The 22,043-nt window shown below is 32.2% G+C and overlaps 3 protein-coding genes across 3 annotated transcripts; all 3 read right to left on the reverse strand.

Annotated features, from left to right (window-relative positions):
* Nucleotides 1-361: 361 nt before the first annotated feature.
* Nucleotides 362-766, reverse strand: LOC138901133 (uncharacterized). Its single transcript, XM_070188874.1, has one exon. The coding sequence runs from the start codon at nt 764-766 to the stop codon at nt 362-364; it is 405 nt and encodes a 134-aa protein (XP_070044975.1).
* A 3,308-nt stretch (nt 767-4,074) lies between these two features.
* Nucleotides 4,075-4,859, reverse strand: LOC104110161 (uncharacterized). The gene is made up of 2 exons (XM_009619604.4): nt 4,748-4,859; nt 4,075-4,349 (listed from the first exon to the last, which is right to left on the reverse strand). The coding sequence occupies exons 1-2, from the start codon at nt 4,857-4,859 to the stop codon at nt 4,075-4,077; spliced, it is 387 nt and encodes a 128-aa protein (XP_009617899.2).
* Nucleotides 4,860-12,954: 8,095 nt separating this feature from the next.
* LOC104110162 (protein MANNAN SYNTHESIS-RELATED 1-like) lies at nt 12,955-19,381 on the reverse strand. The gene is made up of 6 exons (XM_009619606.4): nt 19,243-19,381; nt 17,169-17,301; nt 16,630-16,700; nt 15,440-15,525; nt 14,300-14,882; nt 12,955-13,437 (listed from the first exon to the last, which is right to left on the reverse strand). The coding sequence occupies exons 1-6, from the start codon at nt 19,345-19,347 to the stop codon at nt 13,159-13,161; spliced, it is 1,257 nt and encodes a 418-aa protein (XP_009617901.1). The 5' UTR covers nt 19,348-19,381; the 3' UTR covers nt 12,955-13,158.
* Nucleotides 19,382-22,043: the final 2,662 nt, after the last annotated feature.

The following is a 22,043-nucleotide window of genomic DNA, read 5'->3' on the forward strand; positions in this document are numbered from 1 at the left end:
CTAACAATTTTTCGACCTCCTCGCGGACTGCATCATTTATTGCGGAATTTAACTTTCGCCTAACGTGCCTTACTGGGGAGTAGAATGGATTGACGTTCAACTTATGTATGGTGACCTCCTTCGTGATACCTGGCATGTCTGCATGGGAAAAAGCAAACAAGTTCCCGTTACCAATTAAGAATTGACGGAATTTACCTGGTTCTTGGAGCTTGCGGTCGACGTAGGCTTTCTTGATGTGGTCGTTATCATCAAGTTGGACGGGGTCGAGGTCTTCTACGATTGATCCTATGGCATCTATAGTTTCGGGATCTCTGATGACGTCCGCTTTTTCATCACAGCTCGACCTCGACCCTATTAATTGCTATGCATCCTCTGCTTTGCCATTCATTTGTTGGGTATATGTACAATCCAAGGCGATGTGATAGCATTCTTGAGATGTGCGTTGTTCTCCTCGTATGCTGAATACTCCCCATGGGGTTGGAAATTTGATAATTTGGTACAAGCTGGAGGGGATAACCCTCATGGCGTGTATCCAAGGTCGACCTATTACAGCATTGTACACCGTATCCTGGTCCATGATATGGAATGTGGTTTCTAGAGTGACGCCGCCGGCCAAGACGGGGAGTGTGATTTCCCCGGACGCTCGTTCAACTGCATTGTTAAAACCTGTTAGCGTGATGCAGCATGGCACTATCTTATCCTTGAGTTTCATTTGTGCAAGTACTCGAGGATGGACAATGCACGCGCCGCTCCCATCGTCCACCATAATGCATCTTACATATGTATCTAATATTCGTAATGTAATAACAAGGCATCGTAGTGAGGGAAAACCAAACCGTGGGTATCTGATTTATCGAAGATGATACTTTCTTCGAGTTCGTCGTACCGTTCATAAGTGATTGACCGTTTGAGCTTGTGGATTGTGGTGAACTTTACAATGTTGATCGAAACGTCGTTGCCGGCCCCGATGATCATTTGAATAGTGTGAGTCGGTGAGGGTGGTTTCTGCGATCCCTGGTGTTATTCATATCCTCGGGCAAAGTTAGTCCTCCCTCGATCGCTCAACAATTATTTGAGGTGTCCTTGATGAAGCATGTTCACGACCTCCTGCCTTAGTGCAATGCAGTCCTTAGTTCTGTGACCTCGCTCTTAGTGGAACTCGCAGAGGGCGTTTGATTTTCTAGTGCTTGGGTCTGACCTCAACTTTTGTGGCCACTTTACTTTTGGTCCGAGCTTCTCTAATGCATAGACAATTTCTGAGGGTGACACACAAAAATTGTGAGCGGATAGTAAATGGGGCATACCTCTCTCGTTCCGGTGAATCTCTGTCCTTGACCTAGATGGGCCCTCTTTGTGGCGGGAGGGGGGCATGATAGCGATTCTGACATATGGCTGATGCCTTTCTCGATTGGATCGTGGAGCTGCGAAATCTCTCCTGGCATCATTTCTTCGATCCTTCCTAGTTTTGGCTTGCAACGAGATCAATCAATGGGTTGGCCCATTCAGGTCGTCTTCGTCGACACAGACCTCGGCATAGTAGGCGTTGTGTATTTCATCCTAAGTGGTTGTAAGATATTTCATAAGCCGACTTAATTGTTTACTGGTCGCCCTTGAGCCATTCTTGTTCAGCCCATTCTAGAAAGCTGCTATAGCCATTCCTTCTGATACACTCGGTAAGGTCATCCTTACTCTATTGAATCGAGTGAGAAAGTCCCTAAATCACTCTCCGGGTGATTGTTTGATGACAAATATATTATTCACTCTTGCCTCCTCCTTCTTAGTCCCAGCATGGGCCGTTACGAACTTGTCGGCCATCTCTTCAAATGTTTTAATGGAGCGCGCAGGCAGCTGTGAATACCAAGTTAATACTCCTCCGGTAAGGGTCTCGCCGAACTTTTTTCAACAAGATGGAGGAGACTTGTTCTTTGGCGAGATCATTGCCCTTTACCGCAGTGACATAATGAGTTACATGATCTTCGGGGTCGGTCGTACCGTCATAAATTTTCAGATAAGGCGACATCTTGAAGGTCCTAGGTATGGCATGTGGGGCGGCTTCATCACTGTAGGGTTGCTCAACGAACCGACCAGCGTCTCTTTTTGGCAAGAGTTTTGGGGCACTCGGTATTTTATCGACTCTTTCTTGGTGTTCTCTCATTTGATCCCGAAGCATTTTGTTTTTATTTTCCATTTCTTCCATTTTCCTCAGAATGGCCGTGAGGGTATCGTTACCTGCATTATTAATATTATGAGTGATACCTGTTACCGGAGGGGCAGGGTCGTGCTGCATGGCCGTTGCTGGTGCAATGCAAGTCCTTGCATTTTCTCTGCCTGCCTCCTGAGTGGGCTTGTCGAGGATGCCGATCAGCGTATTTGTCAAGCCTCGAGTAGATTCTTCACCGCTGGTGGCGCCGCTTCCGCTATGGACGTGGAAGCTCCTTTACCACGGGATGTTGTGATACTACCGTGAGGGGGGCGACCCACTTCGCCGGGGACAGGTGTTAGGTGTTATGTCTTCGCCTTCTGTTTCGGAGACCTCATTAATGGTGTTTAAGAGGTTGGTAGTGAGATCGGCCACTGCCTTTCATTCTTTCTTCTCAATTACTTGCCATGTCAGATCTGTGTGTACAAGTAGGAGCTCTTTTTTTTTATAGACTGTGCCAGTTATAGATCTAGAAGAAACTAAAAACTTAACTAGATAATCCCACCGACGACGCCAAATTGTTTGACCAAAAAATGTAGACGTTTGATTAAACTAATTAATTTAATATGGCGAAGGGCTAAACCTAATTAGTGATAATAACTTCAGATCTATAATCGATTAACATAAATAGCGCAAGAACAGTGTTGAGAGAAGATTAAATGTGATGTACATTCAATGTACATAGATCATTAATGATGTGGGATATCAAGCAATAAATAATCGATAAATTGCATTAAAAAAAATAAGGAGAATGATTCACCCAATATTGAATGAGGTGGATGATTACTCCTTCTAACAATGATGAATGATAGACAAATACTAGAATGCTGGGATCCTTCTCGGATCTAACGGAAAAAATATGGAATAGTAAACAATCGAATCTATTTAGAAAGGTAGTGATTGCCTTTAGTCTAGAGAGAAAGTCTTGCTTTTCCAAGAATGTTCTTATCATAGAATATTACATACCTCTTCCCCTATTTCTTTTTCTATTTATATGGGATATTACTCAGTCAACCCTAAAAGTATAGACACCAAGAATATTTAATAGAATATTCTCCTGAACATTCTATTACAAAACTAGTCATTAGCACTACCCTTGATACTCGACCTCGGCCATTATTGACTATTCGGTTAAGAGCCCCGTTATCTACTAATCGACCTCGACCATATCGCTTTCAACGATACTGCTTCACGCTAAATTCCACTAAGATAGATTCTGACCCATACACAAGTATTTTTTTCTAGATTCTATAGTAATGGATTATGAACGAATGAGATATGGGAAAAAAGAATCGTGAGAATTGAACTCAATTATTGTGTGAATAGTCTCACCGATCCAATGAGACTGTATGCCTTGATAGTGAGAGGACATAAATTTTTGATAGGTCTCTTTTGCTTACGAGCATTTGTAAGAAATGTTCATGTTAACGTAAACATTCTTTTATTGTAATAAGAACTCAACCATTTTAACTAATTTTCTAGAACCGAATAAAAAAGTACAAATGACAAATTAAAAAAAAAATCGTTTCCATTTGAAGCAAATTCAATATACAATGAATCAATCCACTTAGTTTGACTCAGTCTGGTCATAATTCACATCATGTATTCAAAAACTACCTCCTATACAAATCAAATACATGTAAAAACTGTCTTCCTTTTGGCAAATTCCCCCCAAAATAAACATCAAAATTACACAAATACTAAAAAAAAAAAAATCCTATTTAAAACTACTCTCACACGTGAGCACATGTACCCCGTCCCCACTTCATCGAAAGATAAATAATTTTTTCCATTTTTCTTTCATTGTGACTCGAAGTTCTATTTTGTACATAACTTAGAGGGTTAGAATTGGGTAATTGGAAAACCCGACCCGATCAATAGGAATAAGTAACCCGATTGATGACCCGACCCTTGAGCATAGAATTGTAGAGGGCCACTCTATTTGCTGGCATTTCTTGCACTTTCCCACTCTTCTTTAATGCATTTGAATCCGAATTAGAAGAAGATGAAGAAGCAGCTTCATATCCATTTTCATGGCTAAAATTATTATTACAATGAAGTTTTCTGTATTCTTCACTATTCCCACTTGGCTCCACCACATCTTCTGCAAATTTCACTCTCTTCTTCTTTTTCTCCTTCTTCTTCCCATCTAAAAAAAAAAAATTTAATATATGAATTTAACTCATCTGCACCAACAATATAAAAAAAATTACACTGCTTATACATTTTAATTTGTTATAACATGTATTTCTTTGTTATCATTTTATAAGGTGGTATTTAACTGAACATGAAATTTAAAAAAATTAATAAAGAAACACAGACTTTTGGCACATACTAAAACTACCCTTAAAACTTATAATTTAAAGCATGTCATGACATTTTCTATAGCCATGAGAGTATTTCGTTAAGAATATAATGAGAATTTTAAAAATTAAAAAAAATTCAAAATATACAAAAACACATTAATTTTTTTTTGAAATAGATAAAAAAGAAAGAGTGTCATCTAAAATGAAACAGACATAACTAAAAAAAGACGATAATACATACCTGTGGAGATGCAAGATCGAGGATGATGGAGAATTGGGTTGAAAGAAAATTGATCTGTAGATTTTTGAAGTTTAAGAGCAGCTAAAAAGATCATGGTCCCAGAAACTGCCATGGCTGTGGCTAATACCATACCTTGAGAAGTTAAAATAGAAGACATGGTTGTAGTTAAAAGATGAAGAAAAAGTAGAAAACCAAGAAACTATAGAAAGAAGAGAAGAAATGGTGGGGCTTGGTAAAATGGAGACAAGATAAATAGTGTAAAATTTTGGAATTTTTTAATTAATTAATCATGTAGCTGAATAAAGTAATGAGGAGGAAGGATTAATTATTGATACTTTATCTAGTTGCTTAGTTTGTTGGACTAAATCTTTATTTGTAGAATTGAAAGACTATTTGATGATGGCAAAAGCCAAAATAGACGAATGGAAATGAATATGTAAGCATATGGAATTCCAAATTTATAGGCTTTTGGGAAGAACAGAGGGTAGTATACCATTATTTGTCCTTCCTCGTTATTTCAGGTGATGCTCCAAATTCAAAAATAAAAAGATTGCAATATTAATTCTTAACTGTAGTATAATTATTTATAATAGAAAGTAATACAGAAATAATTAAGATATAATTAAAAATTAATGTGATTTAGATTATCACATGAGACATTAAATTTAACTAGTCAAGTAATCTAACAATTTAAGATTTTGTACAAATATATAACTACATATTTCTAAGAATTCTGCGGAATATTTAAGAATATTACAAAGCCAAAAAAACTGTTATATAAATTAAACAGGTGAAATGTCCTTTCGTTGATCAAGTACAATTCAATAATGCCATGTTTGAAAATTATAGTGTGAATGTATGATGTATTGCTTGCCAAACAAGATTTTTTTTCTTAATTCATTGTTCTTTTCTCTTGTTTCTTTTTTTGGATTATCTTTTGCCTAAAAAAAAAAGACAATCTAATTCATAAAGCTCCTATTATGTGTGCTATCCTAAAAAGATGGAGTTGTAACTAGATCTATTTTATCGTTGATGAATTCTCATTTAGATGTAAGAGAAAAGTGCGTGCTCTTCTAGAACCTTGAGTAAATATCTAATTTTTCCTTGTCTTTTACTATGGAGTGAATCAATATTCCCTAATTCTGAAAACAAGATATTATATGATTTAACAAATATAAGACAACAATGATCTTAAAATTGAAGTTGAAATTGTGTCACATATGTAAGTAATTAAGGGCGGCTCTATAAATTTAGTGACTTAAAACCAAATTTTAATTAGAGGCCTTATACCTTTTTATATTTGAATTCATATATCCACATATGGAAAAACAAGTTATAGCATTGCTACTTTTTCCGTACTTGTTGTTTATAGTATAATATTTTTAAATGATATAAACCTTTTAACTTCACATAGTAATATTATTATTTATATAGTAAGGGGTAATTTAAATAAATAAGATGTTAGGCATGTATTTATAATGTGTTGCTTTTGATATTATGGTAAAGAATTGTATTTACTAATATGAAGATTTAAGTATTTTAGTTTAAAGTTCTAAAAATAATTACCGTTAAAGAGTAGGCAATATTTCTTTCTTTCTTTTTTTACAATTTTTTTGCATTTTTTATTTTTTCTGCAAATTTTAATATTGTCTAAACTAAAATAAAATTATAAAATTCACTTTTAAAATTTTTTGGGGCATCAAAAATATTTTCAATCAAATTTTGTAGTCTCAATTAAGATAAGATAACAATGACAAGAACATTAAAGGCAGTGAATATGCCATTCAATTACCAATATGCATGAAACTGATTGAACAACATGTAGCATGTGATCTCAATGAAACTGGTGGTCTAAAATCAAAATATATTAAAAAATACTTAAATTTCTTTTACAAAATTCACATAATAACGAGAGACAAAAAAAAACGATATATGGCTTTGGTCTAGTGGTGATGGTGCAACACATGATATGTGGGCTAGGCGCTCATTATGGTATTGAACTCTTCCCTATATAAAAATATGTATTAAGTGAAAATGATAAAGAAGTGAGCATATTATTCATTAAGTTCTTAACCTTGCGATACTTGACTCTAGGATTTCTTAGTTAAAAAGGATAAGACACAAAAGAACCTACTTTATGATGTATGAATCAATCAAAAGTGAAAAAAATAGCTAATTTAGAGAATATGAGTTGAAATTAGAGTGTAAAATCGTGAGTAATATGAAAAAGACTATATTTAGAGGAACAAAAATAGAATTAATGAGAAGGTAAATATATTGCTTAATTTAATGAGAGAAAAAATTATCCTACAAACTCACTCAATCCTAACTCAATCAAATTTAAAAAATATTAAAATTTGATTTTTATTTAATAATTATATAAATATAAATTATAGTATAATATATTATAGGAAAAATGCCCCAAAATGACCTTGTGGTATTCGAAATGGATCAATTATAACCCCCGTTTAAGCTTGAGTCCACAAATGACCCTGTCGTTATAGAATGGGGCGAATAATGCCTTTGTGTTATTCGAAATTGATCAATTATAACCCTCATTTAAATTTGAGCCCACTAATGATCATGCCGTTAAAGAATGAGTCTAATAATGCTATTTTCCTTAGTTAGTAATGATTAGGGGTGTAAATGAATATTTAAAAACCGACTAAACCGACAGAATCGTACTGTGCCGAACTGATTTTTAGGTTTCTTTTAATAAAATCGTAGATTTTTATATAAATTTATAACCGTACCGATAATTAGTGTATGTTTTTTATTTTATAAAAATAAATCGAAAAAATATCGAGTCGTACCGAATAAATTTACATGTAAATATACCGAATCTATTATTAGATCCGGTATAAATATATATTTCACATATAAATTTATTCTGTACGGTTCGATATTTATGAATCAATTATAATCATGTTTAAAATTGAGTTCACAAATGACTTAGAATGGGTCTAGTCCACAAATTAATTTGTACCTCCTCGATACTTTATGAATTACTATCGAGGATTGCAAACTTATCGTTACTAAAATTGTACTTTCTTAGAAGTTGCTAGTAGACTTTGTTATTCTCGAGAAGGTCGTCGCTAGACTTGAGCAAGTCATGTATTTTACTAAGAGCCCGTTTGAACATAAGATTTTTTTAAAAAAAATAATTTTTTTTTTTCAAAATTAACGTTTGTTTGTAAAAATTTTAATTTTTATTTGAAGATGCATTTTGGAAATTTTTAAAAATTTAAAAAAAATTTAAAAACTGTTTTTCAAAATTTTCACTCAAATCACTCACAAAACTTAAAAAATAATCAAAAATTATATTCATGTCCAAACACAACTCTAAATTTCAAATATAATTTTTAATTAAAAATTATTTTCCCCTTATTTTAGTATTTTACAATTCTTATGTCCGAAACGCCCACTAAATCTTTTCCTTTAAACGTGGTTTTTTGTTTTTTGTTTTTTTTTGGGTTCTTTTCAATTTGTAGAATTTACTTTTCCATGTGTTCGTTAACATATTTCCACAACCGCACTTAAAGCCAAAATATAAAAATGTTAATAAAAATATACAATTTTCTGGTCAAGATTGGTCAACCTATTTTTTAACGTTAAAACAATTATCATTTGCTCTTATTTATCCAACCTGTTTAACATTTTTTTTGTCCTCAAAAACACAAACTCTGCTGCTTCTTTTTGTAAATATTAATATTAATATTGAAGCGTATTAATATATTGTATTGAATCTCCAATTAATTCATAAATTTTCAGTGTTTATCTAAAATAAACTATCTATAATTCTCTCAAAATAAGAGCTTACTTTTTGTTCAGTACTCGTTACTAACTTCAGGTACTTGGCAGTGGTGAAAAATAAAAATAAATATTCACAAACCATATTTATTTTCTCTAATATGCCGGTCTATGTCTCTTGTCTAAAATTTTCAACCTTAAGTACATTGACAGATTGACTTGTTCTAAATTGTATAGTCAATTACTCCAATGAACGCATTAATAGGAACAGTTGACTGACTATTGAAGAAATTTGATTTAAAGAAACATTTGATTACGCATTCATATGCATGCATTAATTTTAATGTCATTCATGACCTTGTGGACTTATAGTAGCTTTGAAGTCAACTAGAAATTCAGATAGTACTGTTTTTTTGTTTCCCACTTAGTATCTAATATTCCTATCTCCATTAAAACCCCGACTAATCTGGTTTTGCATCGCGTAAGGTTCGTCATAGGGAAGCGCTTCTTACAAGATTATTTGTTCATTTTCAAGGTTCTAATCCAAAATTCTAAGGAGGGAGGGATCCAATATATCATATCACAATCCTCGATAGTAATTCATAAAATCTTCTTCTTATTATTTGACGATATCAATATGTACCTCCACAACGTGTTGTGGAGTTTTAATAAGAGTACATACTTGCAGGGGCGGATCCACAGTATCGGGTGTGGGTTCCCGCAGAGGCGGGTCCAGGATTCGAAAGTTGCGGGTGCCACCATGTTATGCATACAGTATACATGTCAGTAGCTACAAAGACAGATTAGGAATAATGTGTCGGTTCGTTTAGTTTTTGGTTAATTTGAATAGGCCTTTCATTCACAAAGCAAATAAGTTATTTTAGTTTAAATTTTTAACGCTTAATTTAAACACATTATAAATAAAAATACAAAAGAAAAATAATATTTCATGAAAGAGCGCCTCCAACATAAATATTTGCTTAAAGAGTAGTTTAACTACACTATATATTCTTTGTTTGACTAGATTAATTTACTTGTATTGTTCTTTGTTTATTTTTCCATCTTAATTGTTGAGTTATATGACAATTATTTTCAAAGAAAAACCTTCAACATTCAACCTATGATATTCGACTCAAAACGACTATCAATCAAGCCATTTAATTTTTTTTCAAAACCCAATAGGAGATATTGCTAAAATTATATCCCAATATATAAATTAATATCATTTCATTAAAAATAAAAAAAAAATTATATGCTAATTAAAATCAATTCAAATTACCTATAAAAAATAATTATTCATAAAGTAAGGTATAATGATAGAAACAAAATGAGGACTGAAAGTTAAAAAAATAAAGAAGAGAGACTTAGCAAGTAATAAAAGGAAGAAAACGAGGGAAAGAGCCGAAAAAGAAGGAAAAGAGGTGAGGCCTTAGGGCTCAACTGAAAATAAAGGAAATCTTAATAAGTAGAAAAAATGAAAAATCAAATGAGCTGCTCCAACAAGGAATCGAACTTGCATTCATGAGGCCAAAAAAAGCCTTCAAAGGGAAGGCTGAACCAATGGCACCCGCTTTCACTTTGTGACTTTTGGGTGCTACTCTATCCATATATACGTTTCTTCACAGAGATATTATGTACATAGTAAGAATTTTAGCGAAGCGAGCGGGTGCCGTGGTACCCCTACCTCATAAGGTAGATCCGCCCCTGGGTTCCCGGGAACTCAATAACTTTTACCCAAATTTTGTATTTGTATTGATAAATTTATTCATATAAGTATTTTTAGTTTTAGTTTGGAACCCAAAAGCAAAATTAGGTGTTGGTCGAGTGGCAAACGAAGGAACCAACTTAAGTTATGTTGGCGGGGGTTCGAATCCCTTTGAACACTTATAAATGTCACTTTTGTTTTTTTCACCAAACAACACCCATTTTTTTGTTTCTTTTTTTCTTTTAAAATCTGACCAGCCAACATTAAAATAACTTTCACTTGCTTAAAGTATCACTTTTGCCCAAATACCGGAACCCATAAGGTTCAAATCATATGCATACTTGTCAACAATAAAGTTTGTAAAGAAAAAAATATTCCCTTACTTACCAGTACATATGAAAATCTTTGGATACATTGATTAACGAAAAAGAGATGACAATTTCCTCACTTTTGCAGTTTCTTTTCAAACCAAATAATGATATTTAAAAGTAAAAGAAAAGGAAACTTCGTCTATGAGATTTCTTTTCTTTCCCTTTATTTTCCTCTCTCTTTACTTCTATTTTCCACACTTTTTCCTTAATTTTTCTTACATCAACACACAAAAAATGTCTGAACAAATGCAATGAATTTTGTCGAACTTGCCGCGTCTAGTTAAGGCCGTCACTGAATTGTATTAAGCCTTTAATTTTCTTCGTATTTTGATTCATTAGATCCCGAATAATTTGGTATTTGCATTATATTCTAAAGTGATGGAATGGACATAATATACTTAATATTTGTTAAGTTTCACATTTTTCTCGTCATTTATATATTCTAGAAAGACATATGTTTTTCTTAATTTTGCGTCTGTCTTGGATGCTTTTTCAGAGTATAATTTGTGTTACGATTCATCGTAAACTTGACCCCAGGGGCAGATTTAGTGTAATGTTACCAGGTCTAGTTAAAAAGTCCCTATGAATTATGATACTCCCCTTCTGTTTTTTTAACCAGGGAAATGAAAGTGTATTTGGTCCTTTGAAAATTGTAAGAAGTTATGTATGACAGGATATTTTACTCTAATTTTCTCTATGAAAATTGAAAACTAGGTTTGCGTTAAAGTTAAAATTTCAAATTTTCAAAACAAACGGCTACACTTTTCCCTTTGGAGAATGGACCTACAATATAAAACGGAAACATAGAGAAATTTAGTATGGGCAACAACTATTCCAGGGGTATTATCACTTTTAGCCCACGACAGAAACTATTTATATCTGTTGGCCGAAATAGTGTATAAAATTTATATAATTTTTGTATATAACATACAATATATATATATATATATATATATACAAAAAAAATATAAATTTTATATATTTTTCGGCTATTATTTTTACAGCGGCTATACAGTATCATTTTTCCACTATTTTACGGCAAAATGGAAAGAAACACTCCAAAGAAACCAAAAAGGGAAAAAGCTTGAGCTTGAACAAATGAATATGGGCTATTATAGCCCAAGAAGCTAACAAACTCGGACAAGAAGGCCCACAAAAAGCTAATACCACTCTGTTATGTTTTCTTGGTAAAAATTTCATGTCCAATTTGGTCGCTACTATTTAATTTGTGTCCACTTTTTCTAAAATATTTAAGTGGTACCTAATTTTGTGAACCAAAATCGAACCATTAAACACCATGAAAACCATCTGAAACCAGTTGCGAGTTCCATCGTGAAAACATCTGAAAATACCATTGTCCATCTCCAAAGCCAAACTGGACCACCAAGCTGTGTCCACCAACTTCATATCCTGATTTTGAAGTTTGCGCTTTGCAATAGAAGAACTTCATATCCGATACTGACGTTGCGCTTTGAAGCGATAAGAACTTTAGATGCCAATTCTAAAGTTGCACTTTGAAGTGATAAGAACTTCATATCCGATTCTGTATTTGCACTTTGAAACGATTGAAAACTTCAGATCCGATTGAAATTGCATTTGAAACGATATAAAAATTTCATATCCGATTCAGAATCCTAAATTTGTAACTTCAAATTCGAATTCTAAAGTGAACACATGCAAATTCTGAAGTGTGTTGTAAAGTGGGTAAATTTAAATTAAAAAAAATTCAACTTTGGATACAGCTCAAACAGTGGCCCTAAAATCAGGTATTTGTGCACTTGGCCTATTTTCCTCGCATTTTCTTTTGACCCAAAATTCAAATCTCATATTACTACATCTATCAGAATTGTAGGCAAAGAAATAAGTTTTGACCTCCTAGACAACAATACTGCCATATAAATGACGGAGAAAATTATATTTTTTTTACGTATATTATACTACAGCAAACAGTACTAGGAAATAGCTGGTTTACGTACCAGAATTTCTTCATCTATTGGCACAGTCCAACTTTGTAATCCAAGGACTCTTTAACAAGCCGAATATGGAGACATTTCTAAATTTCTTGACTCCATTTATCACAATTCACAATATTAAACATTCCTATAATGTACAATTACAAAATTATTTTTGTCACAGTAATGTAATTAAACTATGTGTGAATTGTTTCAAGAAAAACAAATAATTTTATGATTTTTTATTTATAATGAATAAAGTTCAGTGATCATTCGTAAAATTAATCTTACAATCATTTTGCTTATCTAGTGATAGTTCCACTGGCTCAAGAAATCAGCTAATAGAGGATACTCCTCAATATCTACAATTCAGAACACGTCAAACAATGTAGAAACTACAATTTGAATCAACTAATTAAAGTATAAAAATAGAAAAACTAACACAAGGAGTCCCATTAATAGGTAAACAAGACATTCAAAACTACAAGATTTACAATTGCTAAACATACTTCTGAAAGCTACAACATACATCTTATTATTTCTGTTGGACTAGACTAATTAATCTACAATTCTCTCACATGTTGACTTTAAACAAAATCAGATACAATTTTCTTACACTTATAACATGACTGATCAGCATAAGCAAGAATAAGCCCAGTGCGATTTCTTGGAAATGTAGGGAGATACATACTCCATTGCAACAGATGAAGTAGAAACTTTTTGTGTTGGAACAAGTACCTCTGTCTTTCCTGAGGCAATTCTTTTTGCCACAACATTAGTGTAGAAAAGATTGGAAATTGTTGGTACAAAAACATCAGCTTGTGTACATATTTGGAAGTCGATAACTTTCTCGAATTCAGGACTTTTGGTTATCTGGTATTTAGCCTTCTCATATGCTGGAATTATAGCATCCTGTTGCAAGTGCATGACATGATGAAGAGTTGTTCAATAATCAAGAAATCAAGGGATTGCTTGTTTTGATTATTAAACTAATGTATTTTAACTATATAATCTTTACTTCAAATATTCATTCACTTATATATTCATAATTAGGTTATACTCAAAATCGAATTGGCAAGTTCTTTTTTCCTATTGCATCGGGTGATGGAGTCGGTAAGTGGTAATGGAACAATAAGAATTGAACCGACACCTATTGTATAAGAGACTCTGATCAATACCACTATACTATAAGCATTGGTGGACAAATAGTCAACTTTTTCAACTTTTTTTTTCTTTTATTGAATAGAGGGAGGGGGACAGTGAGAATCGAACCGACACCTATTGTATAAGAGAATCTCATCGGTACCACTATACTGTAATCCTTGGTGGACAAATGGTCACCTTTTTTCAACTTTTTCCCCCTATTGAATTGGCGGAGGGGGACAGTGAGAATTGAACCGACATTTATTGTATAAGAGAATCTCATCGGTACCACTATACTGTAAGCCTTGGTGGACAAATGGTCACCTTTTTTCAACTATTTTTTTCTATTGAATTGGGGAGGGGGATAGTGAGAATTGAACAACATTCAACTCTTTTTTCCTATTGAATTGGTTGAGGGGGGACAGTGAGAATTGAACTCACACGTATTGTGCAGGAAACTCCTGTCGGTACCACTAAACGGTAAGTTTTGGTACCACTAGACTATAGTTTTGGTGGTCAAATGGGGACATAGAAACAAGAAAATCAACATTTTTAAAAATAACTAATTCTAACCTTTTAGGTTTATTAGTTACTTAATATATAGCCAATGTAAATAGGTAGAGAAGTTTACCTTGGTGAAAGTATTGGGGAAGATCTCTCTCAAAGCATCAATACTGCTATGCCATCCATTTTGAGTCAAGTAAATAGTAGTGTGCCTTTGAAAACCAATCTTCTTCAAAAACTCACCAATCTCTTTGGCATTATAACATTGCTTAGTTTTAATCACATTTCCTTTGCACATACTTCCCAAAGCCTCAACCTTCAAATCCACAGCAACAAATTGTCCATTTGTTTTATAGCTCAAACTTCTTAGTGTCCCAACCATTGTACTAACCAATTGATTTAACTCTTGTTGCAACTCAAGACTTCCAAATATTGCTAAACATGCAAAAGGGTCCATCTTTATATTTTGATCTATCTCTTTGGCCTTTGCCAAATTTGAAGATTGGAATTCAGTTGAAAGAAATAAGTTTCTTTTGGCTTTGAAAATTGGCTGAATTTTGGATGCAATGAAGTCTTTGGTCACCATACTTGGCACCTTTATGTTAGTGATGTTCACTTTTGATGATTCCGTTGGTGGATCTCTTACAATTTGAACTATGCCATCTAAACTTGTCATGAATCTCTTTATGTCATAAATATCTCCAAATTGCCTAAAAAAATGTTTGTCAAGTTAGTCAAAATATAGACCACAAATAACAGAAGAATGACATTAAATAAATAATTTAAGTTATGGCTTATGACTCAAAAGAAAAAAAAAATGTATATATGCCTTTCAACCAAGACTAGAGCTTGAGAAAGATTCTTTAAGAAATTCTTCATTATTCTTAAATGAATTTTCCTTTCAATTTTGTACTATTTTCATACTCATTTTATTAACAAAAAAAAAAAATTAGTCAATTTATAAAATTCTACATCTACCTTATTAAATAATTTTTTTCCTTTTTTTCTTTTCGTTGTTGAGTCGCTAAATAAGTAAATATATATAAAGAAGAATTAACCCAAATAGCCGTCTACCTAATTGCTTAAACTAAAAATAGCAGGAGGATGTATAATAATATGTATAATTCATGTATAATATGTGTATAATAAATGTATAATCTATATTTACCGGCTAGAAAAAGTAAACAGTAAATCTGACCGGCTATTTGTGTAACAACCCTCTTCTAAATAATAATCCAAGAAAACTGAAAATAAACGACTAATTTACCTCTTGTGTCCTGTTTTGGTTCCTCTTATTTCAGGAAGGACTAGAGTTGCTCCGAGGTATCTGGCCACAACCACTGCATCAGCAATCTGAGATGTATATTGGATATGTAAATACAACTATAGGCGTAGAAAATATGATGTAAAAAAAAATTAAAATAAAAAGCATCTGCTCATTACTATTGATTCGTATTACTCATTCGAGATAACCTTCCTTGAATTAATAAGTGAATTAAATAAACTCAAAAGTTGGGCAAATTACGTTTTATAGTAATTTAAATTATAGTAATGGAGTAAAATTTTATTTACGATATAAGCAATGTGAAGTAAATACGTCCGGTGAAAAAAAAAAAAGACACGATTTTTTTATTTGTGAAAAAATTTGATATTTTTCTAAATTTGAATTAATTTGAAGTTCTTATTTTTATCCTTAATATCAAATTTTTACATGCGCACAAATATTATATTATTTTTTATCATAAGTTTCAAAAATATTATACTCGTACAGATTTTATAACATATTTAAGATCTTATTTTTAGAAATTTTTATTAAATTTTGTGTCCGACAAGATTACAGTCATATAAAAATTGTTCGCTTCTTTACGAAAGAAAAACAAAAATAATGCCAGCAAGTTGACTCGTGGCTTCCCTTTGCCTTGACAGGTGTGCAAATCCCCTTCCCCGTTATAAGTTTTTTTTTTTTAAATTTTAAAAGAAGCTTCTTCCTTATTTTTGTTCTTTGTGATTAGTTTTTTAATTTGATGTCTAAAATGGTATAACCTTGTAGACTTACCTGTTTTGCTAAGCTTCTTTTGAATTAAAAAGGTGTTTTTCTGGTCAAAAGTGTTTGTTTTTTTTAAAATTAAAGTGTTTGACCAAACTTTTGAAAGGAAAAAAGTGTTTTTGAGAAGAAACAGAAGCAATTTTGGAAAAGTAGAAAAAAAATAGCTTTTATCTAAAAGAAAATATATTTAGAAGCAGTTTTTTAAAGCTTGCAAACACTAATTGCTGCTCAAAAGTATTTTTTAAATTAATTAGTTAAACAAAAACTGCTTCTCATCAAAAGTGAAAAAAAACACTTATCAAAATAAGCTGATTTTTGCAGCTTAACCAAACAGGATATAACTTTCACAACTGAAAAAAAGAAAGAAACAACAGAAAAAAAGAACTGAAAATAAAGAAAATTGAAGTTACTTGTGACACATGATCTTCAAAGCTTTCTGTAAGAGTGAAGAAGATGTAGCCTTTAGATTGCTCTTCATTTACTGAAAAATCACAAAGAACAAAAAACAAGTTAAAATTGAAAGAAAACTGTGATTTTGGATAACTTTCACTCATTCAAACAGTGAAAGTTTTTTTTACTATGGTTAAGTAATAAATTGATGTGAAAATATATATTAACTAACCATGTTAAAATAATAAAAGTGTATATAGAAGACACATGTCATGTTATTATAAGTTTAGTGTAAACATCAATGTGATAAATTCTATCTGTTCAACTTTAGGGTTATTTTTCTTTTTATTTCTTGCTTTAGTTGATTTCGCTTTTTCCAGCAAAGTTATACATTTGATCGCTCGGTAAAAAATATTTATAATCTCTAACCAATATAAATAAACTATATACTACTTATACATATATTATATATATATATATATACTTGTTATTTTATTGAGTGAGCGGATATTTAGATTAATTTCTCTTTTCCTTTTGGTGCAAAGTAACGTGAACTTACTTGTCAATGGCTTCCTCCAGCAAGGTTTGAGGGAATGATTTTCCATCAGAAGTGATCCTCTACTTGTATCTGACAGTTTAATAAGGCTTTGCTTCGAAACTTTAATCACATCATATTGGACAGATAGATTTTCCTACAAAAAACAATTATGGAATAACATAAAGTCATTTGGATAAAAGAGAACGAAACATAGCTCAATTAACTCTTGTCATACGAATATTTGAATGAGTTTAACTAATTAATATCTATCCATGGTCTAACATTTTTTATACTGATCATCTTTACTTTTTTATAGTAGGCAACTTGCCTTATATTCAAGATTATAAATTTTAATTTTTATAGACTATTACCATTATACTTCTTTTGAGTAACGTGATAGTGTAAAAGTATCTTCATTGTACATAAGTTAAACTATATCTAAATATACGTCAAGATCAAAGGAATACAGCAAGGTTTAACTTCTATATACTCTTTATACATTGTCAGCTCATTTTAAAGATGACTATTCATAATCAGTAAAATCAATAATTTAAAAATAAAACAACTAACTTTCTACGGCAGATTAAATTGCACCGATAATGTGAAAAAATCACTTATATATGTCATCACTACATATATGATAAATCTATGTATTTAGTTAATGATAATTAAGAAGGTGCAGTTCGAATCCTGCCACCTTTCTTGTAAATTATCATGTAGTTACCGGATAATTGGAATAATAAAACTAAATTATTGGATTATATTAAATTAATTAAGTGCAATGACTTATAATGCACCTAATTCTTCATATCCTTTTTCTTATTTTTGTGAATCTTTCTTGTACTTTCCTCTTCATAATTGAGCGTCTGAAAGAAGTTACCAAATTTCTTTTGATTTCTTTGTTTGAGTCCCTACAATTTTTCAGAAACTTTGGCCTTTTGAAAGGAAAAAGAAAAGATAAAGTTGAGAGTTTTCATGAATTAGAAAACGTCACGAAGTTAAACTGCTCAGGGAAATGAAACCAGGTACTATTTCTTAAAGATAGCGTTAGATATACTCTAAAACAAGTCTACTACGTTAAACTATAGTACTATATATCACAAGTATAGAACCATGTGTTGGGACTTTTCATGTGCCATATCAAATAAAAACTACTCTAAAATTCTTCTATTTATATCATTTTCAAATTTAGTTAATCAAGTTACCTAATAATAAAAAGGTTTGACCTTAATGACGGAATACAACAACAACAACAATACAGTATAATCCCATTAGTGGGGTTTGGGGAGGGTAGTTTGTATGCAGACCTTATCCCTACTCTGGGGTAGATGAGTTGTTTTCGATAGACCCTCGGTTCATTCCCTCCAAAAACTCCCAACTGAATAAAAGAGACTATATACCTCATAGAGCAAGATTGTATTCTAAAAAATACGTAGTAAACCATGTTCATAAAAACTTATCAATTTTACCCAAAAATAGTGCAATAGGCAAATATTAATTTAGTTTTTGTTTTTCTCCTTTTTATTTTCTTTTTCTTATGCGAGACTCAACCATAGTCATCTTTACTTTTTCAGAAGGCAATGCTAACCTCATAAAACCTAGTTTGCCAACTAATTGATGCACAATTTCTAACGGTTAACTGTAAAAGCAGTGGTCATATAGTCAAAAAATAAAAATTAAAAAATTAAAAAATAAGAAGAAAAGAAAAGTCATATAGTCTCCTCCTCTCTTCCTCTTCTTCTTCTGATGAATCTAATCTTCTTGTTCCTCTCGTTGTGTCTCCCCACTCCTTGTTATTTCATTTACATTTGGATTTTTAAAACATACTTAAAACCCCAGTTTTACGAATTAAATTCTGTTTTTCTTGCTAAAAACATACGTTCAAAAAATTCTCATTTGCAAGTATAAAGTTATATTCACCTCCAAAAAAGGGTTCAAGATTGAATGGCTTCTTTTTAATCATCTAGTTCGACTTTATATATAGCTTGAAAATCACTAACTAATACTAAGTATAAATGGAGAAGTTGTAAAGATAAACGGAAGGGAAGAACACAAATTAAAGGAGAGATTAATAAAACTAGGGTTTAATTCTTACCACAACAAGTGGATCAAAATGGTCTCTTTTAACCATATTGCAAAGCATCATAAGCATAGAACCTGTTAGTAAACCAGCAACCACTTGCCTTACATCTCTTGCCATTTCCTTCTCTTTAGTCTCTCCTCTCTCTTTTTCTCTCTCTAGTAAGCCATATATATAGAAGAAGATCATACACTTGTCTCTATCCCATTTTATATGACTTTTTTCTTTTTTAATCTATTCTAAAAAGATATATTTTAAGCACTTTAATTTAACCTTCTCATTTTAACCAAAATTTTACAATCACTGAAATATCATTATAAATTAAGATCACAAGTTCTCAGGTTGTTTTAGTATATAGCAAAAGTCTTTCTTTTATTCTTATGTAGTCAAACATTGTCATATAAAATGATATGGAAAGAATATTGTGCTCCCTCTCGTCCATTTCAAATGTCATGTTAGCCACTTAACACTTTTTTCTTCCTTTCTAAATAGTGCACCCATGTTCTAGAAATTTTAGATCATCCTCTGAGCGAAACTAATATGGTCTACAATAATTGTAGTTTTAGAAAATCAAGAATGCATTAATTATTATTTTTAAATCTACCTTTTCTTCAATAAAATGACCTATACATACAATTTCTAAGAATCCTTTCCATGTTTATTTCCATTTACTAGATTAAATGGGGGTAATTATATTTAATTTGATCAAAGTACCCTTATAATTTAAGTTTAATCGATATATGAAAATTTTGAACGATACTTATTTTTGATTGTAGGTATATATATATATATATATATGATATTGTGGTGGATGGAATAATCCTTTCACTCTTAACCAAAATGTTGGTTCGAGTTCTAAGAATAGAGAAATATTTGGTAGGAAATTATTTTTTCTTAAATGGACCTACGAAATTTGAATTTGAATTAGTCGAAACAGTGAATTCCGGATATCATATGGTTAAATCTAAAAAGAAAAGTAAGGAGGGAAGGAAAGGACAATTGAATGCCGAAAACAGGTAGCTAAGAGAATGAGGTAAAGAGAAGACCATAAATTAAGAGGAGGAAAGTGACAAATAAAAGACAGCTCGCAAAATGCAATGCATGCGCTATGTATTCCTATTTCTATTCTACAGATAGAGCATTGTATTCTTTTACGTAATATGAGATGAAGAGGGGATCAGCACAGACCGCTAGCTCTTTAAAGAGAAATTGCTGGTGTCATGAATTCTTATTGATTTCTTTTTTTATTTTTGTATTGACCATGTAGCTAGAGTCAATGAGAATATTCAAATTAATAAATAAAAAGAGCAAGACTGAAATTGAAAATTGTATAAACACTGAGATGATCATCTGGTCTAACTATCGGATTTGGCCATAAGTTTTTTTCACTTAAAGATTGAAAATATTGTTTGGTTATAAAAAGTGATCGGTGTTGGGGCAGTTTTTGAAGATGAATTTTTCAAGTTTCAAAAGTGATTTAGACTAGTTTTTAAGTTTTTCAAGTTTTTTCCTCACAAAATTGCAACTTCTTTTCAAGTAAAATGCATGTACAAACACAATTTCAACTTCAAAAAATTATTTTTCATTTCATCTTCAAAATATCTTTTTTTTCGGTTTCAACCAAATCTATTTCCAAATGCTTAATTGTTCTCTCTTGTTTCAATTTTCTTTTCTCTTTTCTCTCAATCTAGATACACAATCTTGAGTTAATTTCTCAAATGGTTGTCACTAAGCTAATTTATATCACTTCTTCTGATTGGTTACTTAGAAAATAAATTTGATGGAAGAACCCATGAAATCTTAATAGAAAGTCAAGTAAATATGTAAAATCAACTAAAACGCTAAATTGACTTTGTACGTTAGCAAGGAAAGCCAAATATTTAACCACTTGTTTACCCTCAAAATCGGATAACAATTGAATTTATAAGTGGTTTTAAGGATATGCAGATTAATTTGATACAAAACAAAAAATTAAGTTACTATTGAACAAACAAAGATAAAATAGATTCAAACCACATGAGGAAGATAGTCCCAGCCTTAGTGAAATATTCACCCTCAATCCGGGCTCGCTGTGGCCAGCACTAGTGAACAAGAGAGAGAGAGAGAGCTAATAATAGATAAAATAATAATATATTACTTTGAAATACGTGTTACAATGTCATTAATGAATTATCAGACCCCCTTTATATAGTAGGGGAATCATACTTTAGGTACAACTCTATAAAAGGTAAAAAAAACTTCTGATTAACTGACTACCGGTTCCTTATCGATACGTGTCGAGATCCCCGCCGTGATATCCGATCAGTCACAGATATTTCGGCCTTCTGTTGGCTATGCTTGATTGTCCGACAATGTTCTTCGAAGTCGTTCGAGGCTAGGACCAATTCCGAAATGATGACCTCGACATTCTCGAGGGCAGGCATCATGCCCCCGTATTCTGGCTCGGTGGGACCTTTGGCTCGATTTCGGTCCCTTGCCACCATGTCTCAAGCCTGGCTTATCTTGTCGGAGGCCGAGATGCACCATGAGCTCGATTTCACCCGTATACAGATAGTCCCCTCGTTTCTCGAAGAGTAAACAACGATAAACGATATGAGCTTTCGATTCTTACTTTGACACATCACAACAGAAACGACAAAATATTCGAAACGTCTCGTCAGTCAAGTCATAATGGCATTAAATACATGTCAGCCACCGGTCGACCGTCCCTGAATGTGAAACGTCGCTGAACTACTATAAATACCCCCTCCTTTGTTCATTTTTACTTTACATCAAATCTTTACCCTTGTACCCTCAGGATTTCAATACTCTTTAGT

This window comes from Nicotiana tomentosiformis, chromosome 11 (assembly GCF_000390325.3).
Source record: "Nicotiana tomentosiformis chromosome 11, ASM39032v3, whole genome shotgun sequence".
In the NCBI taxonomy this organism is placed as follows: domain Eukaryota; kingdom Viridiplantae; phylum Streptophyta; class Magnoliopsida; order Solanales; family Solanaceae; genus Nicotiana; species Nicotiana tomentosiformis.